We start from the raw sequence: 18,805 nt of genomic DNA, 5'->3' as shown, positions 1-18,805 counted from the left end.
GGGAAATTGACGAAAGTGGAGTTCGCGAAATCCAGATTTATTTTTCCCAATTGCTAAAATTATAAAAACTGATTTTGTTGGTTTATAAAGAACCTTGCTACTTGTACTAGATTTAATCTATTTTTTAGTCTTTGCTTGACTTTTTTAGTCGCACACATGGCGCAGTATTAAGAATGTCTGTTCTAGAGTCGCGTTATGAGGAGTTAATTCTTACGTCGCGGGTTTGAATCCCAGTGTGGGATGTGGAGACCGGTCAAGATTTAAATTAATATATGTAGACTCGCCCCACCCGATTCGAACATTCATGTACCTACACACCCCTACTAATGTTATTGTGATTTAAATTCAAGACACGTGGTTTAGGTTGATCTATTCAAAGGTTATAGGGTAGAACCGGTTTTATAAAAAAAAATTGGCAGTAAACATGATTTTGCTATAGCCTGTTCCTTTTGAAAACATGTCCTGAAATAAATGTTTCCAGACATTTCTGAAAGACTTTCGTAATTTTTAACAGAAAAAGGGTAACTAAAGGAGGGGGTGTTAAAATAACAATTATATATCTTATACTTTTCGGCAAAACTAAAAAGAGCTCACTAGTGTCTGATTCGCTGGTAAAAGATATGTATTATCATCTACACTGGCAAACCTTTGTTTGCCTTATATGGCTATTGTTGTAAATGCGCACAGAGGATCTTACCACGAGCAACTAACCAATCGTTGAACGAATAGCAACGTTTACAGTAACACCAAATACATGTTCACATTTTACTTCGAACACGAAGTTCAGGTCAATCTACAATGAAGCGCATTGAAGTGGTAAAATTTTCTGTTTGGATGGAACGTTTTGAGCTATCTTTAGACACGCCCATTTCTTTAGAAAGAAAAAATCGGTCAAATGGTTCAATCGAAAACCTGCAGAACAGGTATTCTATTAATATAATAGCCAATCAAATTGACGGTCTACATAAACACCGAGAAAGCACGTGTTCGACTCGTACATGTGTTATTCTAACTCCAATAAACATGATAAAATCATAATTATGTACAAATTTGTTGCAATGCTTGTTTTACAGAAGCTAAAACTCTATATATAACTTATTTTAATTTAAAAATCATCATTTCTTTGTAACTCATGTTGCTTGTCGCGGAAAGCGGGGTGCCCTAAACATTACGACGAATATTTCTTTCTCGTTTCTAAATAAATGGGCGTGTCGCTATGTTGACGTTCAAAACATGACTCAGAACGTTTCATCCAAATGGAAAATTTTACCACTTCAATGCGCTTCATTGTAGGATCATGTCAATGGACTGCAAACAAAAAAAAAACTGTACGAACAAAATACAAAGATAAGAAACTATGAAAGGGCGTTTTCAATTTGTTGTTAACTGAAAAAAGATGCTTAATAAAATGTATACGTAGTTATAAATTGTCAAGTTCAGAACACCAGCGCTTCAAGGGTAAGGAAAACGAGCAGCATCTCATGCATTTAAATGGACAAAACTTTGTTTACGTTCGTGATCACGTGTTCGGTCAGGGATTCCACCTGGCAATTGTATTCACCGATAGTACAACAAAGGAATTAATACAGACGAAAATCGCTTTTGACTTTCAGAATCCTAGACTCCCACCGTTTATTTAACAAATGAATTGTTTGTCATTATGAGCATGAAAATAATATTTTTAAAAATACTTTTTATTTACTATAAGATTTTCCTTTTTTCAAGCGTAAAATCCCTGTAGTATTCGTAGTAACCCATAATGCAATACTCATTCGGCTGATTGGTCAGTTAAAATCATACTGGTGCCTCATTTACTAATCTGACGCCAAAAAATATAGTCCCGGTTCCCATGCAAAAATATTTGTCCAAAAAGAAATTTTTATTCATGGCTGCAGAAAATTTTAATATAGAGTATACTTATTTAAGTTTGAGTGAATGTAAGAGAGATCGATTGGTTGAAGTACATTTCTAGGGTAGTGAAAACTGAAACGCAACATAACTTTTCTGTTTACCACGTGCTAGTCACTTCCTAGCCACATTTCCGTGAATAATTTACCCCATCTCGCTAAAGTCTCGCTAACTCTCGCCAGAACCACTGCCAGAGCTACTCTGAACTCATCGGGTTTTATAATTTGCAGAACACCGAAAATTAAAGGTTCCGAACACAGTAGGGGTGACAATGTTTTGTAAAACCGCGCATTTCCAGCGTGCGATAGGCATGGGCCTGTTTAGCTTACATGTTAAAGTTACACATCTAATTCTGTATAATTATTTCTCGATTTTGATATTTTGTCAAATTCTTATTGTGCTTTTGTAATTTGTAGTTTTTCGCCCTCTCACGAGGTTTGTCCAATAAACAGTACAATAATAACATATGTCCAGGAATTAAAAAATCAGGGACTTTTAAGTAAAAAATATAAATGATGATATCAACACACTGCAACATGTGTCTAAAACCATACATCAACAAACGGAATGCACATAAAAACTAGTGAAAAGTAATTGTATATATTTGATTCGAAGCGCTTTACTTCGAGCAAAGTTTTAGCCAAAACATGAAGGTAGGTGATGAAATGTGATATGATGTTCTGGTTTAGTGATAGGCTCTAGTGTTTATATAGTAAAAATGATTTAATTATTCAAATATCTTCTCTGCTCCTGGGTATTATGCCGATGATGAGGAAGGGTCTCTCATCGAAAATTGTGAATTTGGGGCGGGGCTTTTTTGATAATTGCTGAAATTGAATTAATGCTTTAAAATCTACTCTATGGTATTTATCAAACATTTATTATGAGCAAGGTTACCTTGTTTAAGGTGTTTCGCTTCTGACGAAATTGAATTCACCGCGCAACTCGAACTGCCGGAAATTGGTCTGAATGTCGTTATAATAAAGAATTCAATACGGCAGAGAATTAAAAGTTTCTACAAATAATTATAATCATCATCAATAGAAAGTAACATAATAACGATTTTTTATGCCAGAAAACAAACATATAATAAGCATTTTACATTTCGCGGATGTGAACCGGATTACGATAATGTAAACAAAAAGCAGACGAGAAGTCAAGGTCTGCGCGGTAACTTTGGTTGAGATGGTGAAACCAAAGTACAGACGCCATGGGTTCGTCTCGAAAAAGCAGAAGGAGAGATATGATAAAGTATCTGCAGGGCAATTGACTCGATGGATTAGGGGAGCTATCCTTACAGACCACAATTACTCCGCCAGTGCAACCCCTGTCAGCGTTGATCACGATCACGGTTTGTACATGTAAAATACGTAATCTAAAAGACTCGTTTTCATATCTGCATCTAAATTACCATGATTACACATAGGTCTATTAGAAATATTAGAAATATTAAAGGGAGGTACATGAATTTGTTGATGTTCATTTTATATACCAGGTCCAATCTAAAGACTTTTTGAACTATGACTACGTGTACTGTAGCTATTAAAAAAAAAATTATAATAGTTAAAGATGTGCACCAAAAGAGAAGATATTGAATTTTTCTCAATATTTCATTGAAAAACAACATGACATAACTAAGACATTGAAAACTTGTTTTTATCAAGTATATAATTGAATTTTCAAAGATATATTTTGATAAAAACAAGTTCTCATCTGATTGACACAAAGTTTTAAAAATATAATTTTTTTTTGGGGGGGGGGGGTATTTTATTGAAAACCACATGGCCTATTGTAATCAAAGTGCAACATGGAAATTTGAATCATATTTGATAATAATAAATTTAACTATACATGATGTTATATGTTAGGGGGTTCAGGTAACCCGACTTACCTGTGTAATTATGCTATTTACACGCAATTTATCGGTGTTTATAAACGTCTTTTTTGCATTAGTATTCATATTTATCTAGAAATTAAATATAACGATTTTTTTCTTCTTTGTTTGAACTTTCGTATGATGTGTGTGTTATGTCATTCTAATAAGTCTGTATTGAAAATTAACCGGGTCGAAGTTGTGCTAAAATTGGATACGGGGTTTCCCTTTTGATGCATGGCACTGTAATTTTGTCTCCGCGACGTTGATAGCGTCATTTTGATTGGCTTTCCGGGAGGCGATTTTTAAGGAATTAACGACATTGACCTATCACAGGAAAGCTTACATTGTGAAGATTAACATTGTTATTGTTGCATCTTGATGCAATGTGCAGAAGTTTATGTATTTTCGTTTCAAAGAAAAGAGGTCAAATTTACTACGGTAAGTAATCAAAATATTTTTATGCAACATACACTATTAGAAAGCTGAGAAAATTTCCTATCAGAAAATTGTGGTTCTGTAATCATTTCAGAAAATAATTCACCCGGATTTCATTCAAAAGACGTCAACCCGACGCAACTTTTGAACAGTTTCTAAGTACCTTTAAATATTCATGCACACTTTTACAAAGTATCGTAAAACCACAAGTGAAATAGAAAATGTGAGATTAAATAATTTCAGACATATTGGAATAAAGTCTATGAATTCGAAAACTATGGTCATTTCCTACTACATAACATATACAGGGGCCTATATATGCTAGTTAACGATCCCTGATATAAATGTACTGATTTCCTCTGAATTCTGAAATACTGTCTGTATAATAAATGAATAACCCGAACTTCAAATGTGATAAAAGAAAATATATGTTTATTGTTTACTTATAACTATAAAACATCTATAATTTAGTTTGTGCACATGATACTTTGTGGTTAATTTTTTTTCAGTGAGTATATACAGTTAGACTTCAGGAAAATGCTATAGAATCATTCCATATCATGATTATGGTACCCGCCCGCGGCCGGTAGTAGCAGTAGTCTGAGAGAAACTTAACACTCAACTTGTCCAGGAAGCATGGATAAAATGTACAATTATTGATTGAAACCGAAAATTTGATATGTATTTAAAGATCTATGTAAATAAAATAAAGTTGTGAATTAATCTTTTTTCCTTTTTTTTTTGCCATATTTTCATAATATTGACATCTTTCTTAATTCTTTGATTACTTTTAGTGACCATATTTTATTACGATCCTTATTTTAATAAATCTTTTAAAAGTAATAAATTGTAAATAATTCATAAAATTTCATTATTTATTCTTAACTCAAAGGATTTTGAAAGTATGTTTTCAATAAGACTGTATCGGCCATTTTTACTATTGGCGGCCATATTGGATATTTTGCCGCCATCTTGGATATTTTTTAGCTGACATAGAAACAGAATATTAGGGCTTGCAATTAGACCTTTCCGAAAATATATAGTTTGTCCTACTTCTAAATAAAATTAGACTCTATCCTTTAAAAAATACCTAGATTTAACGGATTTTTCTTCCTTTCATGTGCCATCATTTAATACTCGGATGTATAGAAATTTTCTTGCATAAAATAGCAGTACTCACAACATTGATAATTTCATAACTTCTGTTCTACTTGGAATTTTTTCACCAAGTCAAGTTTTTTATATTTCTTAATGTCTCCATGTTTGTGCTAGAATATATTTAATTGAAAATATTTCACCGAAAATTTATACCTGAACCCCCTATATATGTGGATTTCAATAAAATATATATATACTAGGCCTAGCTGTTACAAAAAAAAAAATTACATTTGCTGATGTCTTACCTTACATGACAATACTAATCAAAGATAATTACTGTATTTTATTTTAATACACTGCACGTGATGAAAGATATACTCATTTGACCCACAGGCCTTTAGATCACTTAGAAAAAAAATTGAGGTGTTAAAAAAAAATAAAGGTATGGAACTCTTTTCATAGGGTAGTTTGGTTTGAACATATTTTATTGTATAATACTATACAAATGGTTTGAACACAAGTTCTAACAACTTACTAGGTTCTCACCATACAACTGTCAATATATATACATAGGGTACCTACTTTCACCAATAAAATTCTTTTAAATTGAATGCTTTACAAATTTACTTTTTATCCATATCTATCCATATATAAACAATCTTCATTCCTTCAAATTTCATTCCGTAATTCCTTATACTTCTTAAGATATTATGAAATCAATTCCAAAATTGACCTAAATTTTTTTAATTGACATCAGCTTGCCAATGGGCCCAACACTAATTGTTAAGCGGGAACGACAGGACAAATTTTCTCCAAAGTCTATTCTAAACTCAATGAATATTTGCTCATTTGAATTTGAGATTTACATGATTTTTCTTTAATTGGATCATATGATCTTACTAAGTCACAAACAAAATGTTAGCGGTCTAATTGTTTTGAAAATAGAAAGGTATATAATCATGATAATGCATTACGGGAAAAAATTGTTCAACCATATAGCTTCTTTTACATTCATAATCAAAATGGCGGTGTAGTTGTTGATGCAGATTTTAACTTATTAATACAGACTACTTAACCTTACAATCTGGAGTAAGAAATCAACTTTAAAATATTGAAAGATCTTGCAAATGCTATGCAACTCTTCGCTGCACCTCATACACCGTCTGTTTATATGTGAATGACCAGGGGCCCAAGCAAATGTCGAGTAAAAGAAAGTAGATCATATTTTAGATTGATTTCAGAATATCTTGAGAAATATCGGTATATTGAAAAATATGTTGTATATCGGCACTATGAATTATCTTGAAAACTGGTTCTTGGAATTTAGTAAGTGTATCTAAACAGTCAACTAGTCAGGATGTGTTACAGTAGATAATAAAGAATGTGTAATGGTGATAATTTTTATTCATTATTCATAGAATTGCCAAATTTGAATATACTGGAAAGAGAGGAGGTGGTGGATGGGGAAGAAGTGACTACATCTGAGGATTGGAAGGAGGGGAGGAGAGTAGTAGAACTTGGAGTGTTAGCTGAGGGCTTGCGGGGATGTTGTAAATGTGGCTTACCATTACAACTTTCACACACTATTTCTGTGTTGACATATGGTTTAGCTTCTTTGTTAAAGGTATGAACTCACCAATTTTTGCACAGTTTGTATAAAAACAACCTTGAAAGATTTTTCCTTGAATTTTTCTCCATATAAAACAGGCAGTATTCCATATATCCATATTTTTAGTTTTGAAAGATGTTACATTTTTTTCTTTGAAGTAATTTGAAGTAATGCATATTTAAATTATTTTTTCCCAAGCATTTGATTTCATTAATGGTGAATGAATTTAGAACAGTGACCTGTAATTAGGGATTCATTGATTTTACATTAACATTTCAGGTCTGTTGCAGCAATACAAAGTGTAATCATATTAACCATGTAAAAACGGGGAAAAAACATGGAAGAGTGTGGGATGTAAATACAAAGCTATCAGCAGGTAAGAAGTTTAACGTACACATCCCCTACATCAGTTACATGTATATTTATTATTGTCAAGTCACAAGAGCCTGATTGAGTTTTACCTGTCTATTCCAATATAAGCAAGTTTGTTGTCCCCCTCAACAGCAACTTGGACGCACCTTGAGAAATTGTTGCTGTCTTGGGGGACAATAAACTTGCTTTTGTCCTCATAGCCAGTAAATAGGTATATGTATCTATAAATTGATATAATCAGTGGCGGATTTAAGGGTGGGCACATCCTGCGCGCACCCCCCCTTAAATTGTCAAAGTTAGCATAAAACATAGTTTTGTCAAGGAAATGTTTCTGATGTCTACTCGGTAGACCTCATTTTTACCCTACAAAACCTCTAGAATCCAAGAGCTTCGGGGGGCTTCGCCCCCTTGGCCCCCACCAAGGCTTTGCCTCAAGGCGGCCCCCAGACCCCCTGCCTGAATCTGGCGCCCAACCCGCCAGGGTTCGACACTAACATTTTTCGGCGTTGGTCAAGCCGGACTAGTGCATCTTTAATTCTATTAGTCCACAGGCAATTTTATGAGTCCGTCAAAAATATAATTAAACAATAGAATTTACATTTCAAGGTACTTTTTATACTTTTTTGTAATAAACAAAGCATGCGTTTACATGAAATGTTTTATACCAATATTTGTTGAAATTGCCTGATCAGGAACTAGGATCGTGTTCCCGATCTCATTATTCTCTATCAATGATTACGACATCCAAATGCCCGACATCTTTCTTTGTGAGTCATAATAAATCATAATCCCTAAAATGTTTAATTTCATTCCAATGAGTCCTAAAATTAAGTGCCGAATTGACTCAGAATTACATAACTTTCCGCCAAGATGCAAGAAAGCTAAAAATACATACGGGTTTTCCAGTGAAAGTTGTCGAGAACTTCGGTAATTTTTTCCCCCAGAAAACTTTATTAGTCCATTCGGACTAATACGCCACAACTTTTATTAGTCCAAATGAAAATGTATTAGTCCGAGACTTATTAGTCTGAGACTAACGGACTAACGTTAATGTCGAACCCTGCCCGTCAAGTTTTGTTGCCATAACCCCTAGGGGTTTAGTTTGTTAAAAGTATGGGTTCTATTCTTAATTTCTGGTAATAAAGAGAGAAAATAAATGAGACTAGGGTGAGTGTTGTATTTCACAAGCTTCTTGTTTAAAGTGATTAGATTGATTTCTTTTTTACATTTATGAATTTGTATTTACAGCAATTGTACATGTTGGTATTGGTGCAATGCAAGTCAACAGTCTCCTTTCTGAGCTGAATATACCACCTGTAAGCCATGCCATGCTGGACAAAAGACAGAAAGAGATAGGCAGAGCTGTTGAAGATATTGCTGCAGAGTCTATGTCTGATGCTTTGCAGAAGGAACTGGAAATGATGAATGAGTGTGTAAACAATATAAATTCAGTTTAAATCTCACTATTTAGCTCAAATGAGCCAAAGGCGCAATAGAGCTTTTCTGATCAGATCAATGGGTGTCCAGCATACATGTGTAGTGGCCATATGGTATAACCTGTGTTGGTTAAGTCACAATTACTAACATGTATGTCACAAACATAACAACCCATTTAATTTTACATATAAGATACATGTATGTACTAATTGCATGCATTTTTGAAGGAAAAATTGTCTTATTTTCTTTACTTATTGATGGAGAATTAAATTATAAGGAATTAACTTCATAGTTATCCAAGTTATAATAGTGTAACCTGCTTTGAAATGAAAGCCTCGCTGTATAGAATGCCAAAACTGGCACAACCCAGGATATACAGTATAACTTGGGTAGCTATTAAATTCATTCCTAGAATGAATTAAAAAAGGAAAATTTGATTGAAGAAAAAAAATTGAAGAGTGACAGAGACACAGTCTAATCAAAATTAGATGTTAGATCTGCTCGCATAATTGCTACACTAGCATCTAACAACATCCTATAGAGGGTCACTTAGGGTTCAAATTCGGAACAACCCTAGACTTATTTTCTTCAATTACGTCAACAAATAAACAATGATTTTGCAAGAGACAATTTGATTGGTTGATTAGAATTTGACCTCTGACGTGACCCTCAATGAGATGTTGTTAGATGTTTGTGTAGCGAGTATGCAAGTGGATCTAACAAATAATTTTAATTAGATTGGACAGAGACAGTGACTTCCTAGAGTATTGTGGCCCAAGCCCCAAGAGCCTCGTGTTTTAGTTTTGATCCCCAAATGAAAATCATAGGGAATACCTAATAATAATTGATAGTGATCAAGTTAATAGAATCTGATATACTGATAAATATAAGGTTTAGTCATGTACAGTATAATTTGTGTTGATAAATATGCAGAATGTTATGCACATTAGGGGGTGTTCTAAAGGAGACAGGTTCACAGTTAATAACTGATGTCTGTTATTTAACTATTTTTCAGAGAGATGAACGAAAATGGACTAGTTGTTGCTGTAGATGCTGGATGGCAAAAACGGGGTAGCGGAAAGACATATGATAGTTTATCAGGTAAAAATACTGTAAAAGCACAAATATTCGGGGGATTAAATTTTGTTTATTCTGTTAACAAAATTCAACAAAATTAAATCCCACACGAAATTTTATATGACTATATATTGAATAGGGCTTTAAAAAAGATATGTTTGTTTCCTGTAACATTCCAAAAAAATTAAGGGTCGGTAGGTCGGGATTTTTTTTTTCTTATGAATTGTCAAACATCCCTGGACTCAATATACCAGGTGTCATATTTACAGTGGACACCCAACATGGCATCCAAAATGGCTGCCTAGCGGCAGAAAACGATCTTCAGAAAGTTGTAGGGGGAAATTGTTGTTATAATAATGATTACTCTTTATAACTAATCAAACTTAAATGTAAACTAGGTTGACATATTTTATGTCTCAAGTTAAGCTACTAGCTAATTTTCATTTTTAGCTCACCTCAACGAAGTTGGGGGGAGCTTATGTGATACCCTCGGCGTCGGCGTCGGCGTCGGTGTCGGCGTCGGTGTCGGCGTCGGCGTCGGCGTCCCGGGTTAAGGTTAATTTTTTTGGAGCAGTTTTCTTTTTAAGTACTTCTAAGTCCTATATTGATTAGACATGCATGGAAGATGTTGCTAGTGTGTTTCATTGTACCAGTCAAAGTTTCAGATGCTGCAATTTCAGCAAAGGAATGACCAGGTTAATGTTTTTGGTGCAGGTTAACATTTTTGGTGCAGTTTTTGGTGTAGGTCTCATTTCCGAGTAACTATAAGCCCTATGTTGACCAAACTTACATGGATGATACATCTTAGGATGCATACTACCAGCCTTGCTTCGGATGCTGAATCTGACCTACATTTTCCGGTTGAGTGAACAGGTTAAAGTTTTTGGTGAAGGTTTCATTTCGAAGATACTTTGAGCCCTATGATGACCAAACTTGCATGGATGATAAATACATCTAAGGACTTACTTCGGATGCTGAATCTGACCTACATTTTCCGAATGAGTAAACAGGTTAAAGTTTATGGTGCAGGATTCATTTTCAAGTAACTTTGAGCCCTATAATGACCAAACTTGCATGGATGATACATCTTAGGATGCATACTACCAGCCTTGCTTCGGATGCTGAATCTGACCTACATTTTCTGGTTGAGTGAACAGGTTAAAGTTTTTGGTGAACGTTTCATTTCGAAGATACTTTGAGCTCTATGATGACCAAACTTGCATGGATGGTACATCTTAGGATGTATTCTACTAGACTTGCTTCGGATGCTGAATCTGATCTACATTTTCCAGTTGAGTGAACAGGTTAAAGTTTTTGGTGCAGGTTTCATTTCCAAGTTACTATGAGACATATAATGACCAAACTTACATGGATGATACATCTTAGGATGCATACTACCAGGCTTGCTTCGGATGCTGAATCTGACCTACATTTTTCGGTTGAGTGAACAGGTTAAAGTTTTTGGTGAAGGTTTCATTTTCAAGGTACAGTGTACTATGAACCCTATAATGACTAAATTGCATGGATGGTACATCTTAGGATGCATACTACCAGACTTGCTTCGGATGCTGAATCTGACCTACATTTTCTGGACGAGTAAACAGGTTAAAGTTTATGGTGCAGGATTCATTTTCAAGTAACTTTGAGCCCTATAATGACCAAACTTGCATGGATGGTACATCTAAGGGTGCATTCTACTAGGCTGGCTTCGGATGCTGAATCTGACCTACATTTTCTGGATTAGTGGAAAGGTTAATTATTTTATACAGGTTTCATTTGCAAGTAACTTTAAGCCCTATGTTGACCAAACTTGCATGGATGATACATCTTAGGATGCACACAAATGGACTTGCTTCAGATGCTGAATTCGACATACATTTTCCAGATAATAGACCTCGTAAAAGTTATGGGTGCAAGTCTATCACCAAGAAACTATAAAGCTTATATAAACCAGTTGCTTAAATAATGCATGAAGGGATGAAAACTCTCAATCTTGCTTCAGATGCTGGATTTTAATTGCATTTTCATGATGAAGAACTAGTTTTTAGTTTTTATATAGGTCTATTCCAAAGTATCAAAAATGCATATTAAATTTGGCATTTTTGGATGTACACTTTTTGTTGGTTAATTGTGTGACTTAATTTGCCTTACTTAAAGACAACACACATTGAGGTGAGCTCTGTAATCTCTGATTACCTATGTTTTAATAAATGGAATCAGCTGATTGATCAAACAAAGTTTTGCCATTTGTCAGAAAAAAAATTCACCCGGGGGGTAATTTGAATGGGTCGGTCGGGTTACAGGAAACAAACATATTTTTTTTAGACCTAGGGTTAGTTTTAAAACAACGACGAGATTATTTTTGATGTCAAAACAACAAAATTTTATGCCCACGAAAATTTATGCTTCTACAGTAGACAAATTTTAGGAAAATAAAAAAAAATATTGATGATTAGGGTGATTACTTTCCGCTTGTGCCCAACATAAACTATGCATTAAGTTTGCTTAGGGCTTGATTCCATTAAATATGTATGCAAACAGATGCAATAAATTTAGAAAGACACATATCTCAAAGTTCAACTGTCCATATCAATTGTAAAATATTCTTCTAAAGAACAGCCATGAATAGTTATGTTGCTCATGCAGGTAAAGCATATTCAGTTTTGTTCGAAATATGGACCCAAGGTGGGATAATGGAGCCAAAAAAGGATATAATGTTTACACGGGAATATATATAGGAGAAAAATCATTAAGAGTCATAATGAGTCAAATCAAAATATTAAAATATTAGGTGATTTTACACAGTTAGCGTATTCGCTAATCGCTCTATGGCACGCAACCAATTTTTAACGACACTTATTAGAAACATTATTTACCAAAGCATTGTCAATACTTAGAACACTAACTTCAAAGAAGTAGGAATTTGGTCCCTATTGCATTCTGCAAACACGTTTTATAGCAACTGTTTACTTTTTTAAAGTTGAACGATTTGCATTAATTATACAGCACCCCTCATGAAAAATAAATATTTGACCTAATTATGCTATAGTGCACTGGACGCACAGGTTCATTGCTGACTAAAGGGGTTAAAGGTTATTACTAGGGATGTCAACGAATATTCGAATATTCGAATATTCATTCGATGAGTTGATATTCGAATACATATTTATGATTCGAATATTCGTTTTCAGTGAACAAGCATTTAAAAGAGGGAAAAACCTGGCAAGTTTTATTAGAAATTGAATCAAGTTTGTACAAAATTAAGAGACACTCCTCTTGAATTACATGTACCTGAAGGTGTGAAGAGTGTATCTATTAGAGTAATTTATTCATTTTTTCACTTAATTATTGGTATAATAGTGTCCAGTTCTTACAATCAGCTTGTGTTGTTGTATTGTTTTAAGTAAACACATGGATCCCTTGTTTATGTAAAAATCATTAAATATCAATATCAGAGAATTAATTAGCAAAAAGTAATTGCTTTTAATATTTCCCTAGATCTGTTAGATAATTGTTCTACTTGGTATGAATTTGTAGGAGCTATCAGTATACTTTAGTAAGACGATCAATTAATCTGGAACACAGAAAAGAATGCATTGAATTTTCGGTAAAAAAATTTTAAATTCGGTAAAAAACATTTTTGGATGTAAATTCTTGATATGTTCGAAAATTAAAAAAATATATATAAAATTGTGGTGAATTTACCAAAGTCTACATGAGTTTTTATTCCAAAATAATGGCATAAAACTTATACTGCTTAACTGGAAAGTGATGATATATATTTTGTAATGCAAGGTATATTTATTTTATCGAATATTCGAATATATTCGAATACTCCTATCGAATATTCGAATATCATTTATTGACTATTTTGACATCCCTAGTTATTACCAAATGCATACATGTAACATCAGTGATCGAGTTTGATTTTCCTTGCCAAAGTATTAAGACATACATTTTATTAAGTTAAGAAATGCATGAAAAATGCTTTAATAAAAACAACGAATACATCTATAAGTTATACAGTTTTTCTAATTTGTAATTTTTCAGGTCATTGTTCCATGGTTGGTCCTCTCTCCGACAAAGTATTGTCATACTCTCTGAGGTCTAAGAATTGCAGAGTATGCAGTGTAGCTGAATCAACCAACAAGAATCCAGCAGCCCATGAGTGCTCAAAGAATTGGGAGGGTAGTTCAAAGGCCATGGAGGCAGATATGGTTATTGAGATGGTCCAAGATCTACAGAAAAGTAAAGGAATAACCATTGATGGAATCATTGGAGATGAGGACTCTACCACTATTGCAAGACTGAAAGCTAATGTCAATGCTGATATTAAGAAGTTGTCTGATAAAAATCATCTAAAGAAACTGTTTACAAACTCTTTGTTTACCTTGAAGAAAAAACATTCATCTCTAACTTTGTCTGTGATAAAGTACATTCAGAAATGCTTCAGTTACTCCATAGCACAGGGAAAAGGAAATGCTTCTCAAATCAAAGAAGACCTTTCATCAATTCCATTACACATATTTGGAGATCACCAACACTGCTCCTCAAGGTGGTGCAACTTCATTAACAACCCTAACCTGAGGTACAAGTCACTTCCACATGGAAAACCCCTGAAAGATAGGTTCCTTCAGGATGATCTGAAAGAAGTCTTCAGTTCATATGCAAGTCATTCTGATCGTCTTTCATGCTTAGGAAGCACACAGTCGAATGAGAGTTTTCACAGAATGGTGTCTGCAAAAGCCCCAAAGACCCATCATTACAGCTCTTCTTCAAGCCTCAGATATAGAGTTGCTGCATGTGTAGCCCAGAAAAATGTTGGACACAGATATCTTGTAAAGGTTTGTAAATTTTTATTTTTTCGTGCTTAGTGTGTCATATCTGAGTTGAACCACTCAAGTTATCTCTTACATTTGAAAATTGTGCAAATTTTAATCAAAAGCAGATTGTATTGTATATGTATGTACATTGTAGTTGTACATAATAGATTCTTTTATCCTTATTAAAGGTTAACAAGAAATTGGGCCTCTCTCCTGGCTACTATACTCGACGACAGTGCATTCTGAGGGATTTACAAAGAAAGCGACAGAAGGCCATTTCAGTGACACAGAAATTTAAAAGGAGAAGGAGAGAATTGAAAGCCAGGAAGTACGTACTAGTATACTTTGATTGTCATTTGTCAGGTGTAAAAAACCTTTTGTCAACCTCAAAAATGAAAATAAACCAAGAACAAGTGAATGATGATAAGTATGAATTTAAGTGGGAATTAATATCTTGCATGTTACTAAGATTTGTTTTCTGAATCACCAAAGATTTACGGTATGCTTGTTATAAATAGCATGGTTTGATAAATATTTTTTTCAAAGAAGGGAGGGCATATTGCTTTGCTGCAATCTTAAAATAAGAATTTTACCTACCTACATACCCAGTTTTTTAGCTCACCTTAGCGGAAAGCTCAAGTGAGCTTTACTGATAAAAATGTATCTGTTGTCATTAACTTTTCACATTTTCATCTTCCTCTCAAGAACAATTAGGCCAATTTCAACCAAACTTGCTACAAAGTTAGTATCCACTGGGCCAGGAAAGATGAAACTCATATGGAATCATCTTCAGGTAGTGTAGATTCAAGTTTGTTCAAATCTTGACCCTGGGGGATAGGGTGGGACCACATAGCCAATCAAAGTTTTACACAGGAATATATAGAGAATTTGAAATCTTTAAAAATCTTCTCAAGGACTGCAAAGCCATGATAAGTGATATTGATATGAAATCATCCTCAGGTAGTGTAGATTCTAGATTGTTTAAATCATGACCCCCAGGGATAGGGTGGGGCCACAATTGCATTTTACAGTACAATATATATTTTAAAAAATTCTCAAGAATAGCATAGCTATGATTGGTGATATTAATATGGAAGCATCCTCAGGTAAAGTAGAATTATTTTTTTTTTCAAATCATACATGGTGGATCAAAGTTTTACATAGGAAAATAAAGGGAAAAAATCCCCCCCCCCCCCCCCCCCGAAAAAAAAGAGAAGCTATGTTTAGTCATATGCAAATGTAAACATCCTCATGTATTGAAGATTTAAATTTGTTTAAATCCTGATCCTTTGTGGTAGGGAGGGAAACAGTGGGGAATCAAATTCAAATTATTACTAAGTAATATATACGAACAAAATGTTAAAAAAGTTATATGCTGTATTGATATGGAGGCATTCTTAAGAAGTGATAAAATTTAAGCCCCCCCCCCCCTTCAGTAAATTACATGTACCATAACTTTTCTATTCTGGTCTACTTTGTGCTCTTTCCTTGCCGATGTGCTCAGGATTTTCATTAATTTACAACTCCTAATTTATTAGCTGTACATTAGGTGATTGTTTATTTTGCTAGGCCTTTTGTAAGACCTCAGTTTAGAATCATTTGTTTTACAGTATACATCTTCTTTACAGAATTCAAAGTATTTCTACAAAAGAAACAAGGGAAGGCATCAGTTATTTAACAGGATGTGATCTCCAGCAGGCCTCTGACATCGTTGAAATTCCAGCTCCAAAAACAATTCCAAAGTATGATCATCTCCCTTCAAGTCAGCTGTTAAATGCTGAAGAGATCTATTTTGATTTGGAAACTACTGGACTCGGTAAGAACCTAGATTTAAATGTTAAGTCAATGCTGATGGTTATGACCCTCTTCCGGTATTTCTTTTGTATGCATTTTGAAGGAATAATACTAGAGTTATCATAGAAAACGAATAGAAATGGAGACTCTTGCATAATTCCGGTATTGGTACAAGTAGTTGAGCATGTTTTATATCTTTCAAAACTTTACCCTTCCTTCTGAGGACACTGATTAAAAAGAAATTGCATATTCTGAAAGAATTCAAGCATCTTTGAAGGAGTTAAGTCTTGGGGAAGAGGGTTACTATTATTATAATGTTTCAAAATTTTTTAAATCATGCATACTGTAAACGGATTACATTTGGCTGTGTATTCTAATAGCGGATTTGGCGAAACGCAGCAACCGCTAAATCAAGTACAACGCTAAATGTCTTGCACATATACACATAAAGAAGAAAATATAGAAATGCGCTAAATCAAATCTACGCTTACTTATTCAAAAGTCAATTTCTGCCAAATATCATACATGCTAAATATAATACATTTACAATATATCAATTTTTGTATGTATTTTTTTTAATGCTTTTAATTTTAAAAACTTGAATTTACTTAAGGAATGAATTAAATAGCAACCCAAATTATACTGTATTACCTGGGTTGGGGCAGTTTACGCTTTCTAAACCTCAAAGCGGTTTATAAAAAAGCGTAAACTGCTCCAACCCAGGTTGTAGCAGTATAATTTGGGTTGCCATTTAATTCACTCCTTATGATTTAATTTTCAATCATCAAGAATATAAAACAAGACAAATTTTCTCTTTATAACGCCTTCAAATAGTTCATATTTTAAACGTAACGTCAAGCGGATTGATACAATTTGATGTAAGTCATTGTGACGTAAGCAAACCAGATTATACAATTTAGATTAATTTTTTATCCAATCAAATGATGCGTTAAAATCAAAATTAAATTATTTGTTTTTTATTTTTAGCAAGGGATTCTCATATTGTGCAGTTGTCTGCAGTTAGAAATGATGAGGTTTTCAACAAATACATCATTCCAGAAAAACCAATGTCCTCAAAAGCTACAGAAATTACTGGAATAAAAGTAGTCAACAATAAAATGTACCACAATGATGAGGAAGTTGAGACAGTCAGCATTAAGGATGCACTGATCCAGTTTATCGACTTCATGAAGAAATCGGAGTCAGATGCTGTTCTAGTTGGACACAACTCCAAAGTGTTTGACCTTCCTGTGCTGTTCAACATTTTGAGTAAATTAAACATTTTGGAGGCATTCTCATCTGCAGTCATTGGTTTCATTGATACCTTACCTCTTTTCAAAATTTCGCATCCAAACCTTTCATCATACTCACAGTTACACCTCTTCGAAGAAATTCTACAAGACAAATACAGTGCGCATGACTCATTACAGGATGTCTTAGCCTTGAAGAGATTGTTGGACCATACAGGACCTTCCCCTGAAGTCAAACTTGCTGCATCTTTCACTTCAAACTCTGCCTTTGCCATATTCCATCACAAGAACACAACAAAAAGTCTAATGAGCACACTAAAGCCTTTATTGGACCAAAAGGTGATTTCGAATGGAATGGGAAATAAGATTGCCAGCAGTGGACTCTCCTTATCACACTTACAACTGGCTTATCGCAGAAATGGTAGGGAGGGAATACAGGATGTGCTGACAGAGATAACAGATAACAGTGTGCGTGTGACAAAATCTAGAAAAATCATTGATTCTGTTGCAGATTTTCTCAGATCTGAGCAGTAACGCAGTTGTATGATGTTCTTTGTATGTAACTATGTTATTATTTGTTTGGTTGTTTGTTTGTTTGTTTGTTTGATTTCTGTGAGCCAGTGCTCACTAGTAATACCCTCACTCTGATGTGAATATGGACAGACAGGAATAAACAAAGTTAATTGACAATGGATTCGTACAAAAATGAATCCAACCATATTTCATGTCTAAAAAATTTCAAGCATCTGTGATGAGTAGTTGTGGAGAAAACTGTGACAAAAATTTATTATTTGTGGTACAGACAGATGCACAGATAAACAGGAAGTTGACATCAGATTCGTCTAAAACCAATTCCAACTGTGATGAGTAGTTGTGGAGAAAACTGTGACAAAAATTTGTTATTTGTGGTACAGACAGATGCACAGATAAACAGGAAGTTGACATCAGATTCGTCTAAAACCAATTCCAACTGTGATGAGTAGTTGTGGAGAAAACTGTGACAAAAATTTAGTATTTGTGGTACAGACAGATGCACAGATAAACAGGAATTTGACATCAGATTTGTCTAAAACCAATTCCAACTGTGATGAGTAGTTGTGGAGAAAACTGTGACAAAAATTTACTA

At 34.1% G+C, this 18,805-nt stretch overlaps 1 protein-coding gene across 1 annotated transcript; it reads left to right on the top strand.

The window, feature by feature from the left end:
• Positions 1-3,054: 3,054 nt before the first annotated feature.
• LOC134243191 (uncharacterized) lies at positions 3,055-18,213 on the top strand. Its single transcript, XM_062725413.1, has 9 exons — positions 3,055-3,259; positions 6,736-6,941; positions 7,206-7,302; positions 8,547-8,727; positions 9,751-9,836; positions 13,863-14,656; positions 14,824-14,963; positions 16,264-16,451; positions 17,417-18,213. Exons 1-9 carry the CDS (start codon positions 3,094-3,096, stop codon positions 18,211-18,213), a joined length of 2,655 nt encoding a protein of 884 aa, XP_062581397.1. The 5' UTR covers positions 3,055-3,093.
• Positions 18,214-18,805: the final 592 nt, after the last annotated feature.

This window comes from Saccostrea cucullata, unplaced genomic scaffold, assembly GCF_032062105.1.
Source record: "Saccostrea cucullata isolate Sc308-1 unplaced genomic scaffold, CSIRO_AGI_Scuc_v1 ctg2461, whole genome shotgun sequence".
In the NCBI taxonomy this organism is placed as follows: domain Eukaryota; kingdom Metazoa; phylum Mollusca; class Bivalvia; order Ostreida; family Ostreidae; genus Saccostrea; species Saccostrea cuccullata.
This window is presented reverse-complemented; position numbering and strand designations above follow the sequence as displayed.